This window comes from Strix uralensis, chromosome 4 (genome assembly GCF_047716275.1).
Source record: "Strix uralensis isolate ZFMK-TIS-50842 chromosome 4, bStrUra1, whole genome shotgun sequence".
NCBI lineage: Eukaryota > Metazoa > Chordata > Aves > Strigiformes > Strigidae > Strix > Strix uralensis.
The window spans coordinates 2,352,571-2,371,426 of record NC_133975.1 but is presented as its reverse complement, the minus strand read 5'-3'; the positions used below and the strand labels follow the sequence as shown (position 1 = coordinate 2,371,426).

Here is an 18,856-nt window from a genome sequence, read left to right as displayed (position 1 = left end):
TGGCTCTGTGCATGAGTCTGTCTGCCTGTGCTCTGTATGACTGGGAGTGTCATGCCTGCCTGCAGCTGTGTACTTCCAGTTCAGCTGTCCATCCCCCTCATCTCTCCCACCCCAGGATGCAGCATTAAATGAGAAAAATATAAAAAAAAGGTGGTTTTACATTTTACACTAGCAATGTCACCTCAGGCTGCATCCCATGGGACAGAGCCTGCCTGGTGCCAGGACACCCACAGCAAACTCAGTGCAAACTTGGTGCACCTCAAAATTCAGGCTCCAGGGAGCCAAGGATGACACTTCTTGTCCCAAGGTGACTTCCCCAGTGTGCTGCAGAAAAGCCCCCCAATTTCTGAAGCTCACTGGAAGCCACTCAATTGCTGGGGACTCTCCCTTGTCCCCTCCATTGCTTGGCCCTTCCTCCACATCCCCTTTCATCCCTTGGAAACCCCTGCAGAGCCCAAGCAGGCCAGAAGCCCATGGACCTGCTGTGGGTTAGGATCTGGCCTCTTGCCTTGGTTCTTGCACCACAGTGTGACTGGGCAGGACAGGACACGGATGGGACAGATGAAGGGCTGATGGCTCCATTCTCAAACTGAGAGAAACCGAGGCATGGAGACAGAGGCAACGACTTGCCCTTGGGCAAGGACATCTTGCTGGCTTCACCACAAGTGTGGTGGGCAACAGTAGCCCCCTGAAATGGGCAGGGAGGTACAGTCCTGAGTCCCTTTGAAAACTGAGCTGACTTCTGCTCCACAGGGAAAAGCAGCCAGTCCCAATGAGTCCATTAATGTGCTGGGGAAGATATTCTGCATCTGGACATCCACAGAGTCATGGTGTCCTCCTTCCAGCAAGCTACATCAGTCCTGCCTCAAACACAGGACCTAACTGAGGCCCAGTGTCCCGGCCAGGTCTGTCTGTGACCAATAACTCGGTCTCAGTGTGGAGTTGCCAGCATGGAGATGAAGCTGGTTGTAACCTCCCCTCCACTGCTACCTGAGATGTTTCCCTACAGTGTCACATATCCTTGGCCACCTCCAGGACCAGAATGGGCCCAAATGAGCCCTACCGGTTCAGCAGGACTTTTTCATGGGTTGAGGCTGTCATATCACCTAGATGTTTACTTCCAAGGAGACCACCATGTTAAAAGGAAGCCTGGGAGATTTTAAAACACCTCCACGCACACTCCTACACCCCCTAATCAGCCCTGATAAGAGTGAAACCATCCAGAAAGCCCAGAGGTCCCCTACTAATTTCGTAGTAGGCTGGATCACAAGCTCTCGGTTTTGTTGTTTGCAAAGTGCCTGGTGTGCAAGGACCTCAGAAGTCTTGGCAAGGATGCTGACAACAATGAGACATAGCAAGAGAAGAGCAGCTATGCAGAGAAAGAGACATCGCTGGAGATGGCTCACCCAAGTTACCCAGCTTCTCCCCTATTTCATTTGCACAGGTCCTAGAGTATCTCAGTGCAGGAGGAAGATGGAGACTGTTAATCAGACCAAAGCTGGAGAAAACATTTGTACCATGGGGAGGAAGGCACAGGAAGATGCTCCCTGTAGCACTGTGGGCTCTCCATCGCTGAAGGGTTGAAGAACATAAGGGCAATTATACCAGGACAGAGGAAAGAGCTGACACCAGGCTCCATCAGAGATCAGGTTAAAATCTGAAAGGAGCTGGGCTTTGCTCCACCTTGACTTCTGAAATGTCTGGATCTTGCTGTTGTTGACAATTGGACATCAGATTAGATGGACTGAGGAGATGGACCTAACCTGTCTTCCAAAATGCTACTGGGAATTAGAAGCATGGTTGCTCTCCCCAGCATGTACAATGTAAAGCTGTTTGATGTAGACGTGTTCTCCTGAGCCAGCCAGGAGGTTTTAGTCTTCCCCGTTTCAATCACACAAACTCTGCCACATGGATAAATGAGAAATATGCACATGAAAGGATCTCTCAAACCACCAGCAAAGCATCAGCCTGAGCCTCTCAGCCTCAGCCCTTGCTCAAGAGCTTACTGGAAGTAGAGTTTCAGCACACATCTCCATAATCATGGTCCCAGGTTCTCCATTACCTGACCAGAGGGGAAATGGTGAGGCCCAACCTCCCAGCAGATGCAGCATTTTGTGGACACTTTTGTTGCAAGAGCTGTCCAGACCAATGCCAAAAAGTGCAGATGGACTAAAGCAGGTTATAGCACTCAGTGTACTCACTCTGGTGCTGGTAAAGTATGTACAGGGACAGACATGATATATGAGTTTGCCTACACAGCAGCAGAGCTGGGATGAGCCCACAGAAATGTCAAGGTGATGAAAGCAAAACAGTCTGATCCTCTATCTCACACCCACCCCTCCTAGCCCTAGGGAGACTAAAAGATATTTAAGCAGCAGATGGGACCACGATGCATGTCTCAGTGCCCCAGGTTTCAGTGAAATGACTGAGACAAGACCACCACCACCACCGCTTCCCCTTTCCCCTTCACCCTTCACCAAGCACATGCTGTCTGAGGGAGGCTCCATTAGCCGAGAAGGTGTCTTTGATGCTGAAAGCACACTACAGTGAAGAGCTGTGGTTTTTTCTGCTCTCCACCATCATTTTCCAAAGGTACCCAAGCTTGCAGTGGACCCCTTTATAAAGGGGAATGCTCCACTTGATGGGCTTCAAGCTCAACGCGTCATCAGAGGCACTTGGCAGTTTTCATGCCCAGCTCACACTTTTAATGGGATTGCAGGTGGTGGGGTAGGGGAGAAAGAGCAAGGGGTAAATCTGCACTTAAGGATCTGGTCCCTGGAAATCCCAGCCACAATCCCGAGACAGGGCTGAGCAGAGGCTTTCATGGTCATCTGCTGCCATCTAGTGTCTTCTGGACACCCAAAAGCCCTGCCTGGATTCGTGAATTTCTCTAACCAGTCCTCAAGTCCCATCCATCCCATGGACCACAGGCCACGCCTTACATTTGTGGGTGATTAGGATGGACATCATCCATCTGCACTCCCTGTGACCATCTCAGGTTAGACAGAGCCAGCAAACAGACCGCTGTGCACCATCCCTGAATTACAACCCCCTTGTACCTCTGCTCCCAGAGGGGAATGGGCTTGTAGTTCAGGGGCAGAAGATCTGAGTTGGCCTGGGCATGTGGACTGGGAGGGCTGTTCTCAGCACTGCTGCTCCTGCCTGGGGAAAAGGGATGACGGGCCATTCTGCACCATGGCACAGCCAGTCTGCCTCAAGAAAAATCTGCTGGTGCATGTAAGAACATCTCCCAGGCAGAGAAAGGGTCTTTGAGAAGTGTGAAAACATCATTGTTGAGTACTGATTCTGCTGCTGAGCAGAACCCTAGATCAGTACATCTTTGCAGGTTCCCTGAGATCAGAAATGGGGATTTCTATCAATTCTTTTCTAGCCTGAATAGCTCAAATTTAGCCCCAAAATGTGCATGTCCTAGCTCTGCACTGTTGGTGAAGTTTGGATAGCTGTAGAAGGTGAACTCTCCGTATCTCCCCACTGGCAACAGGAGGAGACAAAGGGGAGTGTGATGGCCACGTAGGTGACATTAATGGGCAAGAATACAGGCCCAGGGACATTGTAGAAGCTTGATGTGATAATTCAATCACTGGTCTCACAGTAAGGTGTTTGACTGCAGTGCTGTCATTTCTCACTTTGTCATTAAGTTAGATGGTCTGACTTATTGAGAAAAGTTTCTTCTGATCACTTCATCATGGCAGCAACTTCTCCAAATCCTCTCCAACTGTTTAACCCTCTGCTAGCACCTATACTGGACAGTAGAAGGGAGGGCATTCATAGGCAGGGAGCAGGGTTTCCTGTCTCCAGAAGCTCCACAGGCTCTTCCTCAAGTCTGACCATGTCAGAAGTCCTTAGGAGATCACTAAAAATGGGACCTTGGGAAGGTTTAGGGACCAGTTTATTTATACTGTCCTCTGGAGGTCATCAAAGGATGATCCCAAGACGTCCCTTTCAACCTAAACGACTCTGTGATTTTGTGAGCTCTTATCAGAGTAAGAGGAGCTGCTGGATCCTACATCCCACCTAGATATGGAGGTACCAGAGAGGCTTCAGGGAAGATCCATGTGCATGACCAAAGACTTCAAACTAGCCTGAAAATAAGAGAGTAAGGACAGCTTAGGTTAAGGTGGCTGTAACCACAACCTGCAATTAGCAGCCCATTTTGTAACACTGGGGATAATGAAACACCAGAACAGTTTCCTGAGGGTTGTCCCTGAGCCTACATCATGAAGAACCTTTACACTGATTGGACACAGCTCAAAAACTTGTCCTAGGACAGATGGGATGTCTACCAGAGTAGCTGACATGTCACACACAGTTGGGCCGAATGATCCCAGGTTTAAGGGTTAACAGAAGGGGTTTCAGTGATATCTGTTTGCACCAGTGTGGTGGGAGACCCAGAGTCCTTGGTGTCTAAAGGGTCAGGGAAGTTCTGAGCAAGAAAAGAGCCAGAGGAGCCAGGGGACTGTACAAAGCCTTTGTTCTCATTTCAGACCCTGACAGAGCCGCATGTCAAGTCATAGGAAAGTAGCACGGTATAGTACTGTGCAGGTCAACAGCACCTTTCATCTGAGGATTGTAAAGCCCTTTCAAGACATCAGTTTGTTAAACCTCACAACACCCCTGTGAGGTAGGTATTACCCCCCCATTTTACAGACGGGGGGAACTGAGGCACAGAGAAATGCAATGGCCTGGCCAAGGCCTTTGGGCAAGCCAATGACACGGGCAAGAGGTCTTCCTGCTCTTGTTCCCGGCTTGTGGCTCCTTCCCCCTTTGGACAGCAGAGTGTTAGCAGCTCACAGAGCCACTGATGGGCTTGCCCCATGAGCAGGGAACATGCAATGTTTTATGGAGGGCTCCTGAGCCCCTCAAAAGCACCCTGGTAACCAGTTGCCACCAGCACTTCAGACATTAAACCATTTCCCAGGCAGCTTCTCCTTCCAGGTATGGCCCCAGGATTGTCACTGTTTTGTCTTGTGCAATCAGGCAGGAGGCCAGGAGGAGCCTGAGAACTTGGATCCTTCACGGAAATGTCCCAGCACTGTATGGCACAGTCCAAACTGGAAACCACTTTTCTCTCATGGCAAATGCCGGCTCTTGCCGGAGACAATGCCCAGCATTGAACTCTGGTGTCAGTGGGTGGTGGGGAGGGTCTCATCAGGCCTGGAGGAGAAGGAGGAGGTAGCTAGAAGGATATTACACGGTTTTCGCTGCCACTGTCATCAGCATCTTAAGTCAGTGTTGGATGTTTTCTTGATCCCAAGTCACCCCATCCCAGCCCACGTGCAATGTCAAGAAGAAACTAAAGCTGGGGGGTAATTTGGCAAGGAAGTGATGCCAGGAGCTGTGGTGGAGTCTCCATCGTGGTAACCCCACCGCCAGCCCACCCCAACCCTTAGTTATGTCATGGTACCGATTTCCCCTCTCCTCCCCCCCACCACTACAGTTTTTGTGCTGAATACATATTCTGTCTTATAAAAATAGTCCTCTGGTATCAAAAGACAAATAAAACAAGAGAAGAATAAAAGACCCCTGTCGCCAGCAGCAGTGCAAATCAGGAGAGCCAGCTCAGGAAGGATGGGCTTAAGGTGTCCTTGGTTTGTCACTTCTTCAAGGGGAAGGAGGTTGATTGGACTTTGATGGCTGGGACTGGCCTAAAGCAAGAAGAAAGGAGACAACTCATTCGAGTGCAGAGATCAAGCATCTACCACCTCCACCACAACCATCCTCCCACAGTTCAGGGAAGCCAGACCAGCTGCTGTCCCTGAGACCAGAAGGGACCTGGGACTGTCACGGTCACCCACGTCCTCTCTCAAAAATACAATCCCAAATTTTATCCCTTTGAAGTGTTTTCCTTTGGTGCAGCCTCAAAACCCGGATTGATAGAACACAAAATCCACCAAAGCATGTGGTGGCACCAGGCAGTAATCAGTGGTGAGAACTGTGAGCTCACCAACTGCAGGAACCATGTCCCTGAAGGGGTTACTGCTCTCAGCTTCCCAAAAACTGCCAAGGTGGTTCGTGCACTACTAAGAGACATCATCAAATCAACCAACCTGATGCAGATCCTATAGTCCATCCTGGGAATTACAGAATCTCTCATCTCATCCATCCAGGAAAGAAAACAGTTCCCTGGCCCTCTCTTACCATGTTGGTGGTGTCAAGTAACAAATCCAGACCAGGACATGGGCACGTCCTGCTCCCAGGTACAAGTCTAGCCCTGCCAGTCAACACTTTTTAACATGGGCACCGTTTCAAGAGAAGATAGCCAGGGACTGCTCCCGGTGGGCAGCAAGAACCAAACTACCCCATCTGGGGAGGGAGCTGAGTTTGGCTGCTGGGATGTGCCAAATCTTCCTCTTTTGGGACCACAGAACAAGCCTGTTTTATTTACTAGAAGAGATGAGCTATAGGGATTGAGTTACACTGAGAAATTTTGGGGCTTATTCAGCCTCCTTGTGGTGGCAACTACAAAGACATAGGAACCTAAAATGGTCCCAGAACATGAAAGCAGTAATTACTAAAGCAGACTGTTTTGGGGTGAGGGCCAACTTCAGTCCACCGTGGTGCCTCCTCTCCGTGGCTGCATATGGCCCACCAGCCTTGGCTAGCAGGAGTGGATGCAAGCACGATCCCCTGAGGCTCCACAGACCTATTTCCAGAGGGTTTAGCAATACAGCAAGAGCTGAAAGTAGTGGTGATATTGTAAAGGACTTGGACTGAATCTCCCAGCTCCAAACTGGAAAGCCTGTGTCCTCCATTCCCTCAGACACAGGTGCCCAAGCCCTGCTATTGTTTGGGTACATGTCCTGCTCATCTAAGAGCCTCTGGGAAGGGGGGAATTTAACCCACAGTCTCTTGCATCCCAGCTCAGTGTTTAACCAAAGGCCATCCCCCCACAAGCAGCAAAGACCATCCCACATGGTGTTACACGGTGTCTGTGACTCACCTTTGAGGTGGCATCGGTCTGTAGGCAGGAAAGATGAAACAGAGCATCAGTGTCCATCCCTTCACTCCACGGTCCCCCAGCAGCAAACCAACAGCCCCCTCCATGCTCCAGGACAAGGGGCTACATGCACCCACCACACGATGACCTCTCCCTTAGTCCATCAGGACCTTATAAGACCCAAAGTCCCAACCTCGGTCCCCACTGGCCAACTTTGGCCAAACCTTGTGGGATCCTGCCAGGTGGAGGCATAGTGCAGACCCCAGACACCACAGGTACCTCACTCAGGTGGGCAGGCTTTTCTCCTGCATCACGCAAGAGGGAGCATGTGCAAGGGGTTGTTTACGTACGTAAGGTCCCCATCTGGACAAACACTTTTGTTGTGCTTGCTCCCCCCGTAGCAGGATTTGGCGTATCTTCTGATTTCCTTTCTACCTGTTGCTGTTGCTCCCAGATCCCCTGTACCAAAGATCCCCAGTGCCCTACAGACCAGCTACCTCAAAGCTGGTGGGCTTCAAGCATTTCATAGAATCACTGAATGGTTTGGGTTGGAAGGGACCTTAAAGATCATCCAGTCCCACCCCCTGCCATGGGCAGGGACACCTTCCACTAGATGAAGTTGCCCAAAGCCTCATCCATTTCTCCTGCTCTTCAGCAGCCTGACCTGTACACACCAGCTATATCAGGAAGGAGCAGGAGAAACCTAGGACATGGTGAAGACACCACGAGGGGAAGACCAGAGCACACCACAGTGACATTTGGGATGTCCCACTCAGACGTGACCCACAAGACCCCCCACTGCATCCACGTGCAGGACCCCAACAGTGGTGGGAGATAGCTGAACTCCTCCCTCAACTTACTTTAATGGCCTCGTGGGGTGGCTAATGGCCCTTGTACCCAACGCCTTGAAGTTGGTAGGAGGGACCATGACCAGCAGGGTCTGTCCATGTGCAGGAGGCAGCTCTTTGGCCAGAAGAGGACTTCCAGGCAGTGGCCGACGGGGGGGCTGGTGCTTTGGGACGATCTGGGATCACAAAGTGTATGGGGAGAGACAGTATCCTTAGAGGAGCATCCAGTGACCTCCTACAAACCTCTCTCACCTGCTGCAGAGCTGAGATGTTTCAAAGCATGTAACCACACCCCCCAAACTACCTTAAAATGTTCTCATTATCTAATGAACTTTCACCGTTGCAAGAGCTTCATCTCTTTGGATGGTGTGACAGCTCCTTAATAGTCCCAACCCAAAAGAGCCACAGGCAGCAAAAAACAGAGAATTTCTATGAATCTGGCAGGAAAGCACAGCCAACCAGCAAAGCTCACCAATGGGGTCCTCACAGGGCTGCAGGGAAGAGGTTTCTTTGGAGGTGGCAACTTAGCCTGGGAGACGACTGTTTTGGTGGGAACCATGGGCGATTTGCTGAGTGGTGGAGGTGGCCTAGCAGGCTTGGGGTCTCTCGGGCGTGGAGGGATGGAGTGGGGAGCTGGGCGAAGAGGGTGGACAACATTGACAGGCTGAGAGCTGGGCTGGTGAGCGCTGGGGTTGGAGGGGAACGCAGCTCGTGTTGCCTGTGGGGATGAGAAAAGCAGAGGTATGGAAAAAATCCTTAGGTGTGTTTTCCTTGGTGCTGAAAAGTAGATGTCCCGCAAAGTCTGGGTGCAAGTTGCAGGAGGAGCACTGGGTATTTATTCCACTTTCTGGGACCACCACTTTTACCATCCCATTCAAAAGCTGAACATGTTTGCTCCTCACTAACCATGTGAAAGCACACAGGGATGAGAAAGGTGCTGATCTTGGATGATCTGGAGCATGGACAGCTCTGGTGAATCCATACCACATTTCCACCAGACGGGAGACATCATCCATCTGCCTCGCTCTCAGCCACTGTGGCCATGCTCAAAAAACCTAAATTCTTCCTAAATTCAGCCCCAGGCTTACCATCCCAAGGTCACCAGAGCTGACACAACCAGCAGCAGAAGCATCTGTCTCCCTGGAGACCCAACACAAAGTCATCAGCGGGATTGCACAGCCCATGCTAAGCTTTGCCATTGTGATGGGCAATTTCTTGGCAGAGGCTCCTGGCAATCACTGGGGTTTTTTTGAGCAGGCAGAGCTCAACAGACTCACTTTTAGGAGGGATGTGTACTACGGACCAAGGTTCTCTCAGTGTAGACACAAAGGAAAACCAGCATGGAGCACCACTTGTTTGCCCAGTTGCTAGTGGCAGATGCGATCACCCACAAGTATCAAGCCCCAGAGTGGGAAAGCAAACCTGGAAGGTGAGTTATTACTTACTTTATTAGTGTGGTTGGAGGTGGAAATGTTCCGCAAGGTGAAAGCAGCTTTGGGATGGCCACCGGTTGACTTTCGACTGATGGTTTTTTTCCTGCCCAGGATCGTAAATGTAAATCACAGATTGCAAAATAAAGCAACCATTTTTGCAACAGCTGCCTCCTGAAATGCTGCACATCAGCGAGATGCTGTCTCCATTAACAGATCATTAACAGACAGTCTTGCAGTGCTGGGTGATCAGGGATGACAAGTCTTGAGATAACGAGGGTAATGAAGGAGGTTCTTTGGTTCTCCTTTCTTTTCTCAAATTATTGCAGGGGCTCTGAGGTATGTGTGTGTGTGTAGCATTACTGGGAGGGGAAATAATGAGAATATCCAAATTCAGAGCCCTTCCAGCTCTTGCAGCCTGCTAAGAGCAGATGGCAAAAAAGCTCCTCGGTACCAGGCCACATTCATCATCACTCTCTGGGATTGTCCTGTCCAACTGATCATTCCTGTTCTCTGCTCAGGGGAGATCTGAGAGCCTCAGATTGTCCCAGGAGAGAGAGAGCTCTTCATATCTCAAACCAGGTCTCACACCACTTTGAAATAGACCTTGTGCACCACCAGCTCCCCCACAAAAGTTCCTACCAGCCTGGATGATGCCAGTGGCAAGAAAACAAGGTTTCAGAGTCTCACTAGAACCTCAAGAGAGAAAGGCCTGAGGATGCATCACCCACCTATATGTCTCCTGGCTCCTTCTCCTCATCTCTTTTATCCATTTATTCAGGAGCGAGTTCTCCCGCCGGTACCAGAAGTAGATGCTCATCATCAGGGCAGGAAGGAAGAGCAGGAAGATGAGCAGAAGGGTTATTAAGATGGCTTCGTGATCTGGCAGGGAAAGCACAAAGATGAGTATGGGGCTGGGAGAGCCAGCAGCCTCTGGCTTCACTCAATGGAAATGTCAGTCCCATCTGCCCATTCCTGGCCACCCAGGCTAGAGACATCCTTGCTGATCACACCTCCAAAAAGGGAGCAGTACCATCCAGTGACCTTTGATAAAAATGGGTGGCCACCAAGCAACCAGAGCTGGGCACAGGCTGTGAGTCTGCCTGAACGGACCCAACAGAGCTGTCAGCAGCAGTGTTATTGCCCTATCTCCCCATCTCGTGGTATCGCTCCAGCCCCACCAGTGTCACAAGGCACCACACGAGAAGTCGTGACTCACTGTCGTGCTGCACAGGGCCACTGTCCACGCTGCCGCCCAAGCCCGGCTTCTCGCAGTAGGGTGGAGCCCAGCCGGCATCGCAGTGGCAGTTCTTGTTGCTGTTGCAGACCTGCAGAAAGAGGAGGGTTGGAGACCACAAGGAATGTATGGAAACGATGGTCTGTACAGTGGGGGTGAGAGCAGACAGCCAATGGCAGGAGTCCGAGCTGAAGGAGCTTAACCCCTGCCAATATTCACCCCCTGGACATCACTTGGATCGTATCTGTGTTGCCCTCAAATCTGTGATTACAATGTACAGAAATATTTTGTTGACACTTTCATTTCCCTGCTCTTTGCAGAAACCTTGAAAACAGGTATGTTATACCCTCAGCTTTCACACCACTTGACTAGACAAGCCTGACACCCTTAATACTTTCTGTTAGGCGAGAAGTTTGTTAAACGTCTTCCCCTTGGGTTCTTCTCATTAAACCACAACATTCTTGTTGCCTTATCTGACAAAGCCCTGCATTCTGCAGAGGTCAAATCTTTGTAGCCTTTAAGCTTTGGACAATAGAGGCTCTTGCTATTCGCTGAACCATTTCCCTGCCTTTTTGTAGTCCCAGTTGTGTTTCTAACTCTTGCTTTGCTCTCAGAGAGAACAGGCACCTGCTCTGAGCTCTAAACACTCTCCAGTTCAAATGGAACCTTGATCCAAATTTTGCAGATGGTCCTTACATCATGAATGATCTTTTTCCTCTAACTTGAACGTGGGTAAGCAAAGATCTCAGCTCAGTCTCCCCATAGCTGATGCATGTGAGAGTTACGAAAAGCAGATGCCCACTGTGTTGCAAGGCTCATCCCTGCGGGAGACACTTGGTTTTGTTTAAGAATCTGCACTCATCTCAGGAACCTGCTGTATGTCTCAGGCAATAACTCACCCCATGGCCATTGCACTGGGAAACGCACTTTTCCAGATCAAAAAGGGAAGCATTCTGGCACCGGCGATCTTTGCAAACCTGAGAGAGCGCCAAGAAGCTGAGGTTAGAGACATACCCAAGAGAGAGGGGACAGTGATCTTCTGACTTTACAGATAGGAGTCCTCTGGAAGGATGTAGTCCGTTGGAAAATGCAGGTTGGTTAAATCATCTTGTTCCAGGTCAACGCATTTCACTCCAATTTTCAGCAGAGCCCAGGGAACCTCTGCCTCTCCCCATCCAGGATGGCTCAGCAGAGCAGTCACCACCACTCCCACCTCCCTCCCCTGACAACCCACCTGGCAGCTCCTGGAGAAGGCATTTCCCATCTGGCCCTAAAAGGCAGGAACCAGCCAAAAGAAAAAAGGACACTGGATTTCAAAACCAGCCATTCTTTCTCATGAAAATGTTGACATTTTGGCCTTCCATCCCAAACTGGGATGAAAATTTCACAACTGAAATGCCAGACAGCAAAGGCCATTTCTCCACAGCCAGCTCTGGCGTGCATCCCTACTACCATGTTGTCTACCAGGCTTCTGCCCTTTCTCAGCTGAACTGACGCTCTGTAAAGCACTAGGAGATGCAGGGGCTGTAAAAGAGACTAATGCTCAGTTAGCAGCATCTGTTTGGATCTGTCATCTTGATTCCGAACATAGCTTTCCCCTGGGAAACAATTTATTCATAGGAGGAAGCCTCACCCATCAAGTCCTGGGGCACGTAATTCTTGTTGGGTTTGCTCCACTGTGCATTAAATCAATAAAGAATCATGGAGGCCAGAGAGAATTTGGTGGCCTACACACAAGCATCTGATGATGCCTAGAAACGCCCAGGTTGAGATGTCAATGGGCAATATCTGCAAGCATGGAGGAAACCATGTCCCATGGCCCAGCTGTAACCAAGAGAAGAGCCAATGTTGACACTGGAGCTGGGATAAGAGCCAAGGAGATGACCCCAGCCCTAGGAAGAGGTACTCACCATCCCATCTCCGCATTTTGTCCCCGTCATCACCAGCCCGGGGTCAGAGAGGTCTTCCTCGTCGTCCTTCGCGGTGTACATGTAGGTGCCTCGGCACTTCACCTCCCGCCCATTGAAGCGGATGGTGGTGTCAATGGAGACGGTGTTGGTCCCCTGGGGCTTCTTAGCTGAGCTCTGGCACTGGATCTTGCCACACATAGCATCCCTGGGAGCAGTGGACCACCGAGGTGAGGGCAGGAGATGTGGGTACCAGCCACCTCCCCCTCACTGCCTCATCGCCCCCTGTGCCACTGCTTGCTGGCTCATCTCCCTCTGAATTTATGGCCATGTTAGGCTGTGATGGGAGAGGCTCAGCACATTCAGAAAGGACTTAGATAAATGATGGACAGCACAGAGAAATGCTGGAGGGAACAGGCAGGAGTGGTCTCTCTAACATCCCTGGTCTGACCGGGAATACTGGAGAGCACACGCTCCGCAGATAGCATCTGCTGTTGATGGTGTCTTTGATTTTCCCTTCAGACTGGGCTGGGAGGTGATGCATGGTGGGACAACCTCCCAGCAGTGATGGGGATTGAGTCCAGGAAGGACCTGGCGGCTTCCTCAGGTCCAAAACAGAGTTGGCCCAAGGGGTGATGCCAGCAGGTTGGGGTAGGACCCTGCCAATCCCTTCACAGGGGTGGGCAGCGGGGAGCTGTGAGTGTGGGAGGAGATGGGGCACCCATGGGTACCAGCACTGCACCCACCTCTTGTCACATTTCACATAGCGCCCTTGGCTGTCTTTGCCGCAGTTGCCATAGGTGTTGCCGGCCATGTTCACATCCTGGAAACAGGCATCTGGGGCCGGCCAGGCACCTGCAGGGAGGGAGAAAGGTCCCACATGGGATGGGGAAAGCAGCCAGCGGGGAGAAATACCAAAACCAGGAGCAGCATCTGGATGCTCATGGAGAAAACACCACAGAAAAGTTTCTGGGAGAGCTGCTGTTGCAGGTGCCGAGCCAAGAACATCACAAGAGGGATGAAATGCCATTTCCTGTGGGGTCTTGTGGAGGATTTTGGCCCTGGGGGAGGATTCCTCCCTGTGCTCCCTGCAGCTCTCCTGGGGCACCCACAGGCGCTGGCCCTTGGGGTGACAGCACTGCTATGCAAATGGGGACCTATGTGCCCTGTATGGGGTGGGAGCAGTAGAGGGGGGTACCTGGGTGCGAGCGGGATGTTGGGACTGTGGGTATGGGGACCGTAGTGCGCACAGGGGCAGGGTACCCTATGGTGGGGGCTATATGCAGCATAGGGGCTGTATATAATGTATGGGCTGTATGCAGTGTGTGACCCATAGGCAGTGGGTGGATGGGCACAGCCGAGGCCCAGACACCTGTGAGTGTGTGTGCACAGCACCCCCAGACCCCCACGGATGCAGCCCCCAATCCTGGATGGGGACAGCACAACTCCTCCAGCCCCACGGGCCACGGGGACCCCATGTGCAGACCCAGCACTGAGCCACAACATGGATCCTACTCTGGAGAAGGATGGTAAGGAGGTGGTGGGACCCACCTGGTCCCCAGAGCTGGACGCACTGCTGATGGTGGGTCATGCACATGCCGTTGTTGCAGTAAGCCTCGCCATAGGCACAGGATGAGCCATCCAGCAGGTACACGTTGGCTGGGCAGTAGGGTGAGGCACCCGTGCAGTATTCGGGGAGGTCACAGGATCCCGCTGCTTCCCTGCAGATCGTCCCTGCCACCTTTAGCTGCAGCAGGAGGAGAGAGAAACATCAGCACTGAGCAGCAGCAAGGGGGACAAGCTGGGATTGTGCCTCCTGGCACACGCTGGGGCCATAAACCATCTATAACGCCCCCTGTAGGACTATACGGGGCTGTCAAGGTATAAAGGTAAATTCCTGGGCTGGACCCCAGCCACAAAGCAGCCAGCAGAGACTCCCCTGCAGACACTAGTTTACGCATAACCCTCATTTGGCACCAGGGGGTTTGACTTTCTGGACATGAGTCCCGAGGGAATGGTGGGTGCCATTTCTCCTTGCTCAGCTCATGGGCAGGTGGGGGGGGCACGGTGGGGGACTTACCTTGCAGCTCTGGCAGCAGTCGCCGTGGGCACATTGGGCCCCTGCCTTCAGCGTGCAGTTGTGCGCGTTGCAGCATGGGTTGGTGCACTCCTGCGTGGGGAAAAGACACCACCATGATCAGCGAGTCCATCCCTTCCCCATGGCTGCCCTCAGCCCCTTCTTCACTCACTGCTCTTCTCATTTTGCCAACGGGAAAACTGAGGCACGGGGGGAATGAGGAAGACCTGAGCACTCTAGGGCAAAGTCAAGAAGAAAGCCAGCACCAGGTTAAATGGATTTAGGAAGGTGGGACTGGGCAGAGCCCTTGGGATGGAGTCCCTATGGTCACCAGCAAACTTCTTTCCCTTGGAAATACCCTGCTCCACATGGTCCATGTCCTGCCACCCAGCAGCTGAGCTGAGCTGCAACAGCCTCTGTGGGAAAGCAATACAACACCCAGCGCCGTACCTCCACCTCCCCGCAGTCACAGTCTTCTCCTTCCTCCAGAAAGCCGTTGCCACATTTCCGTCCCACCACCAGGTCCTTGGTGTCGGGCAGGTTGAAGAGACACATGCCACCTCCCTTCTGGAAGTAGTTCTCCAGCTGCCTCTTGCTGCAGGAGCTGAACACGCGAGGGAAGGGGTGTCTGCGCAGGGGACAGATGGGGAGGGATGGGAACCAGGGAGATCAGGGCCAGGAGAAGGTGGAAAACCACAGTCAGAGCTGGGAAATAAGGACACAGGCAAACTGGCACAAACCCTTCCAAGAGCAGAAGCCACCATCGGCCAGATGCATCAAGACCGCTAACATCTCCCACTCCAGCTTGCACAGCTGAGTACCAGACTAACAACCAGGAGACACCACACTGAGCCCAAGTATTTTCCAGAATGGGATGGGGTGGACAAGCAGAGCTGCTCTACACCACCCCCAGAGCATCAGCCCTCCAGCAAGAGGCCTCTTGGAGATTGGAGACCCCCATGCCAAGGAGCACCCACGCCTGCAAGCTCTGCCAGCTTGATGCTGGTGGAGGTGTCACCTCTGTGCCTTGCTCCTCTGCACCTGGGACACCCCAGACCCCCCCGTCCTAACTGCAAGGCGGGTCTCCACATCTGCAGTGACTATCTGCTCAGGATGTCTGCTAAATATGTGCCTGCTATCACTGAACCGCTGATGGGAAATACCCGTTTGGGGCTATTTAAATACACCTGAGGGTGAAATGGAGAAAAATCCTCTAAAAAATTAAAGAAAAAGGGAAAAGAAACACCAAAAAAAAATATTATTAAATCATTCAGAAGGCCTGAGCAGCAAAAAAATAAAAATCAGAGCCTACAACATGTAAGGTCATTTCTCTAACAGCCTAACTGGTCTGTCCCATAAGAAGCTGGAGAGAAATGGTGATTTTGCAGAGAAGCTTTGAGCATGGTTCTATATTTTTGCACAAGTTTGTGGGTTTTTTGTGTGTGATGTACTAAGAAGGAGGAAGCAGAGAGTAAGAGTTGTGCACTGTCCTTTGCTTCGGTGCTTGTTTCATTTCCTCCTGTTGTTGAAAAAAGTTTTATTTCATATTAGAACATCTCATTTCCGAGATGACACAGAGGGGTTTTTTTAAAAGTATTTTTGAAGTCAAGGGGAAATCTCTTGAGCTGTAAGGAAAGCTGTAAATCCATGCAAGTTATGGGAGGGTGAGCAAGTAAATGTACCAAATAAGCTGATTCATGAAGGTGCAAATAGGGATAGGTGGAAGACAGTCAAAAACGTGTTTTCTGCCCATGTGGGGAAAAAAAATATTTCTGTAAAAATAAGAAGGAAGAAATGTCACGGGGAGACATCAGCTCAGAGAGCTTTGCCTGCGGGGGTGAGCAGGGGCACAGCTGAGCTATAGCATCTGCTACTGCTTTGCACCATTGCATCCAGACCCGGTGGGTGGGGGCAGGATAATTAATTAGTAGTATAACTGAACAAACAAGTGCACAACTGCCTCATCCTGGAAAGTCGGTGCTTTTCCCCACCACAATCCACCTAGGCAGAGACTAAACCCCACGGGGTCAGCGCCATGGTCTGACAGCCCCAAGAGCCACGGGAAAACAGCCTGGGGACACCCTGACACCGCATCATGAAAGAGTGAGTGGGTTCAAAAAATGGAGAATAAACAGCTGCTTTTCTGCAGTGCAGGGAAATCTGGGATGACTGTATTGTTGGGAGCTGGAAAACCCAACAAGAAAAGGACTTTGGAAGGGAAAGTGTCACCGACTGGCTGAATTTCATACAGATCTGTGCTTTGGGGGGAATTAAAGGGCAAAAGCACAGGAAAACAAACCCTGGCTGGACGCCAGAAGGCATGAAACGTAATGACTGCCACTCCGGAGCATCCCACATCCAGATTTAGTGGGGTTGGGGTAGGGGATGTGAGTTCACCCCACCACAGGCCCATGTTGCTGTGAGTCCCACCAGCATAACAGGGGACTAGGCGCCCCATGGCCCTCCAATCTTACAATAAAGAATAATTTCATTGTGCCAAGGTGTGGGTTAGCACAAGAAAAATGCCTTGAATTCCTGTAACGTGTCTACCAGATAACATCCATTTGCTTCCACCCCTGGCTCTTTTGAGATGGGGCTGCTACCCCTCTGCTACCCTCTCCTACCCCTTGGAGACCACGAGCCCTGCCTGCTCCTGAGCCCCAGGATGTGCTTGCTCCAGGGAATTGGGATGTGCAAGGCAAACGGGGAGGAGGGCAACTAGCCAAGTTCCCCCTTTGCAACAGGGCACCACACCCACAATGGTGCCTTGCAGGACAGGACCTCCTCCCCGCTCCCCAGCACCTCCAGCTGCAAACAGCACCCACAACCTTCTGGGGAGCTCAGGGGCCACATCCCATCCCCACTGCCACTTACCCTGTGGCTGCTGCCATGACACAGCCGCCTTGCTCCGGGGTGGCCTCCACGCAGCAGCCCGTGCTGTCATGGCTCATGCCAAAATTGTGGCCAATTTCGTGGGCCATAGTGGCGGCTGCTCCAATGGGCTGCTCCGAGTGGTCCTGCATAGGGGTGGGGGATGCATCAGCACAGCAGCCAGGAGCGATGGAGAGGGGTGATCCGACAGCAGGGAATGGGGTTAGGGTGATGGAGGGATCACAACATCCCTGGGATTGCAACTGGATCCCATGGGAGGGACAGAGAAAGGGATGGAGGATGATTCATGGCAGAAGTGGGGGTTTGGTCTCCTAAAAGTCCCACACAGAACTGTTGAGAAGCTCTTTTGCCAGTCCCAACTGCTGAAAACCTGGGGCCTTGGAAGGTACAGCCCAAAACCCAGAAACCTCGGTGCCTCACAACAGCACCCTACCTAGGGACCACAGGTCACCAGGGCCATCATCACCCCATCAGGAGGAGGAGAAGAGTTATGTGGGGTGATGACCCTACAAAACCAGAGATCACAAGCAGGGAACAAACAGGGGCTATTCAATATGAGGGGCAGAAGCAACGCAGGAGATCCCAGCACTGCTGCTAGCTGCAACCTGGGGGTGTACATGGGGCAGAAGACCTTTAAACCAGCCCTTTCCCACCCTCCTTAGTACTTGGCCAACATCTGAGAGGGGTGAGGGGATATCAGAAGCATCATTCCCTCTCAGGCTGCATCCCAAGACCAACCCCAGATGGCTGGTCCTCCAAGCCCATGAAGAACCCCAGCAAGACAGGGTGGCAATGGGGTCCCCCAGTCTGGGAGGAGCAGCAGGGACTCCCATGCCCCTCTTACCACACTGACACCTCCAGAGTTATCCACACTACACATCCCCTCCAGCGGGGCCATACCGATGGTTGTCCCCCTGAAGGTCTTCCCCCTGCCCAGGAAGGAGAACGGAGGGGCAGTTAGCACCCCAGGGGTGGTTTGGAGACCCCAGTCCAAGCTGGGACCCCCCTGCTCCAACACCCCCAGGTCCACAGGGGTGCTCACGTCAGCAGCTGGGCGTTGTCGTGCTTCTTGCGTGTCCTCAGCGCCTTCTTCCACTGCAGAAAGGACCAGAGCGTGGCATTGGCATCGCTGGTCACGGCGCACTGGTCCCGCTCTGTCCACACCTCCAGGCCGATCAGGGCCACCTTGATATTCAGCGACCTGTAAAACTGCAGGGAGGGGACAGGGATGGAGAGGACAGGGACTGGCATTTGCTGTACGTCCTTCATCCCCACCACAGCATTTCAGCTGGTGGGTCTCCATGCTTTCCCTCCAGCTGGGTGACTTGGGGACACATTTGTCCCAATCCACCTGCAAGCATGAGCTGTACAAACACAGGTGTAGGCACAGGAGCCAGTCAGGGTGGCACAACACCACCCATCAGCTGACAATGCCTAAAAGGCAAAACATTTTCCACCACATGCTCATATCTGTCATCTAAACTCCTAGCCTTAGTGACATGGGGAC

The 18,856-nt window shown here is 52.0% G+C and overlaps 1 protein-coding gene across 3 annotated transcripts in view; it reads right to left on the bottom strand.

Moving 5' to 3' along the window:
* Nucleotides 1–4,475: 4,475 nt before the first annotated feature.
* ADAM33 (ADAM metallopeptidase domain 33) overlaps nt 4,476–18,856 on the bottom strand; it is a 30,403-nt gene continuing 16,022 nt past the window's right edge. The window contains exons 9-24 of one of the 3 annotated variants that reach the window (XM_074865419.1): nt 18,392–18,558; nt 18,194–18,278; nt 17,332–17,474; nt 14,908–15,085; nt 14,461–14,550; nt 13,932–14,127; nt 13,127–13,235; nt 12,384–12,588; nt 11,373–11,450; nt 10,456–10,564; nt 9,968–10,118; nt 9,252–9,342; nt 8,279–8,524; nt 7,819–7,982; nt 6,962–6,979; nt 4,476–5,666 (exon numbers count right to left, since the gene is read on the bottom strand). In XM_074865419.1, the coding sequence (XP_074721520.1) occupies nt 5,615–5,666; nt 6,962–6,979; nt 7,819–7,982; nt 8,279–8,524; nt 9,252–9,342; nt 9,968–10,118; nt 10,456–10,564; nt 11,373–11,450; nt 12,384–12,588; nt 13,127–13,235; nt 13,932–14,127; nt 14,461–14,550; nt 14,908–15,085; nt 17,332–17,474; nt 18,194–18,278; nt 18,392–18,558 (2,082 nt within the window). In that variant the 3' untranslated portion in view covers nt 4,476–5,614. Of the gene's footprint in view, nt 5,667–6,961; nt 6,980–7,818; nt 7,983–8,278; nt 8,525–9,251; nt 9,343–9,967; nt 10,119–10,455; nt 10,565–11,372; nt 11,451–12,383; nt 12,589–13,126; nt 13,236–13,931; nt 14,128–14,460; nt 14,551–14,907; nt 15,086–17,331; nt 17,475–18,193; nt 18,279–18,391; nt 18,559–18,856 lie in introns of those variants that run through there. The other 2 variants (XM_074865420.1, XM_074865421.1) reach the window with 2 other exon arrangements.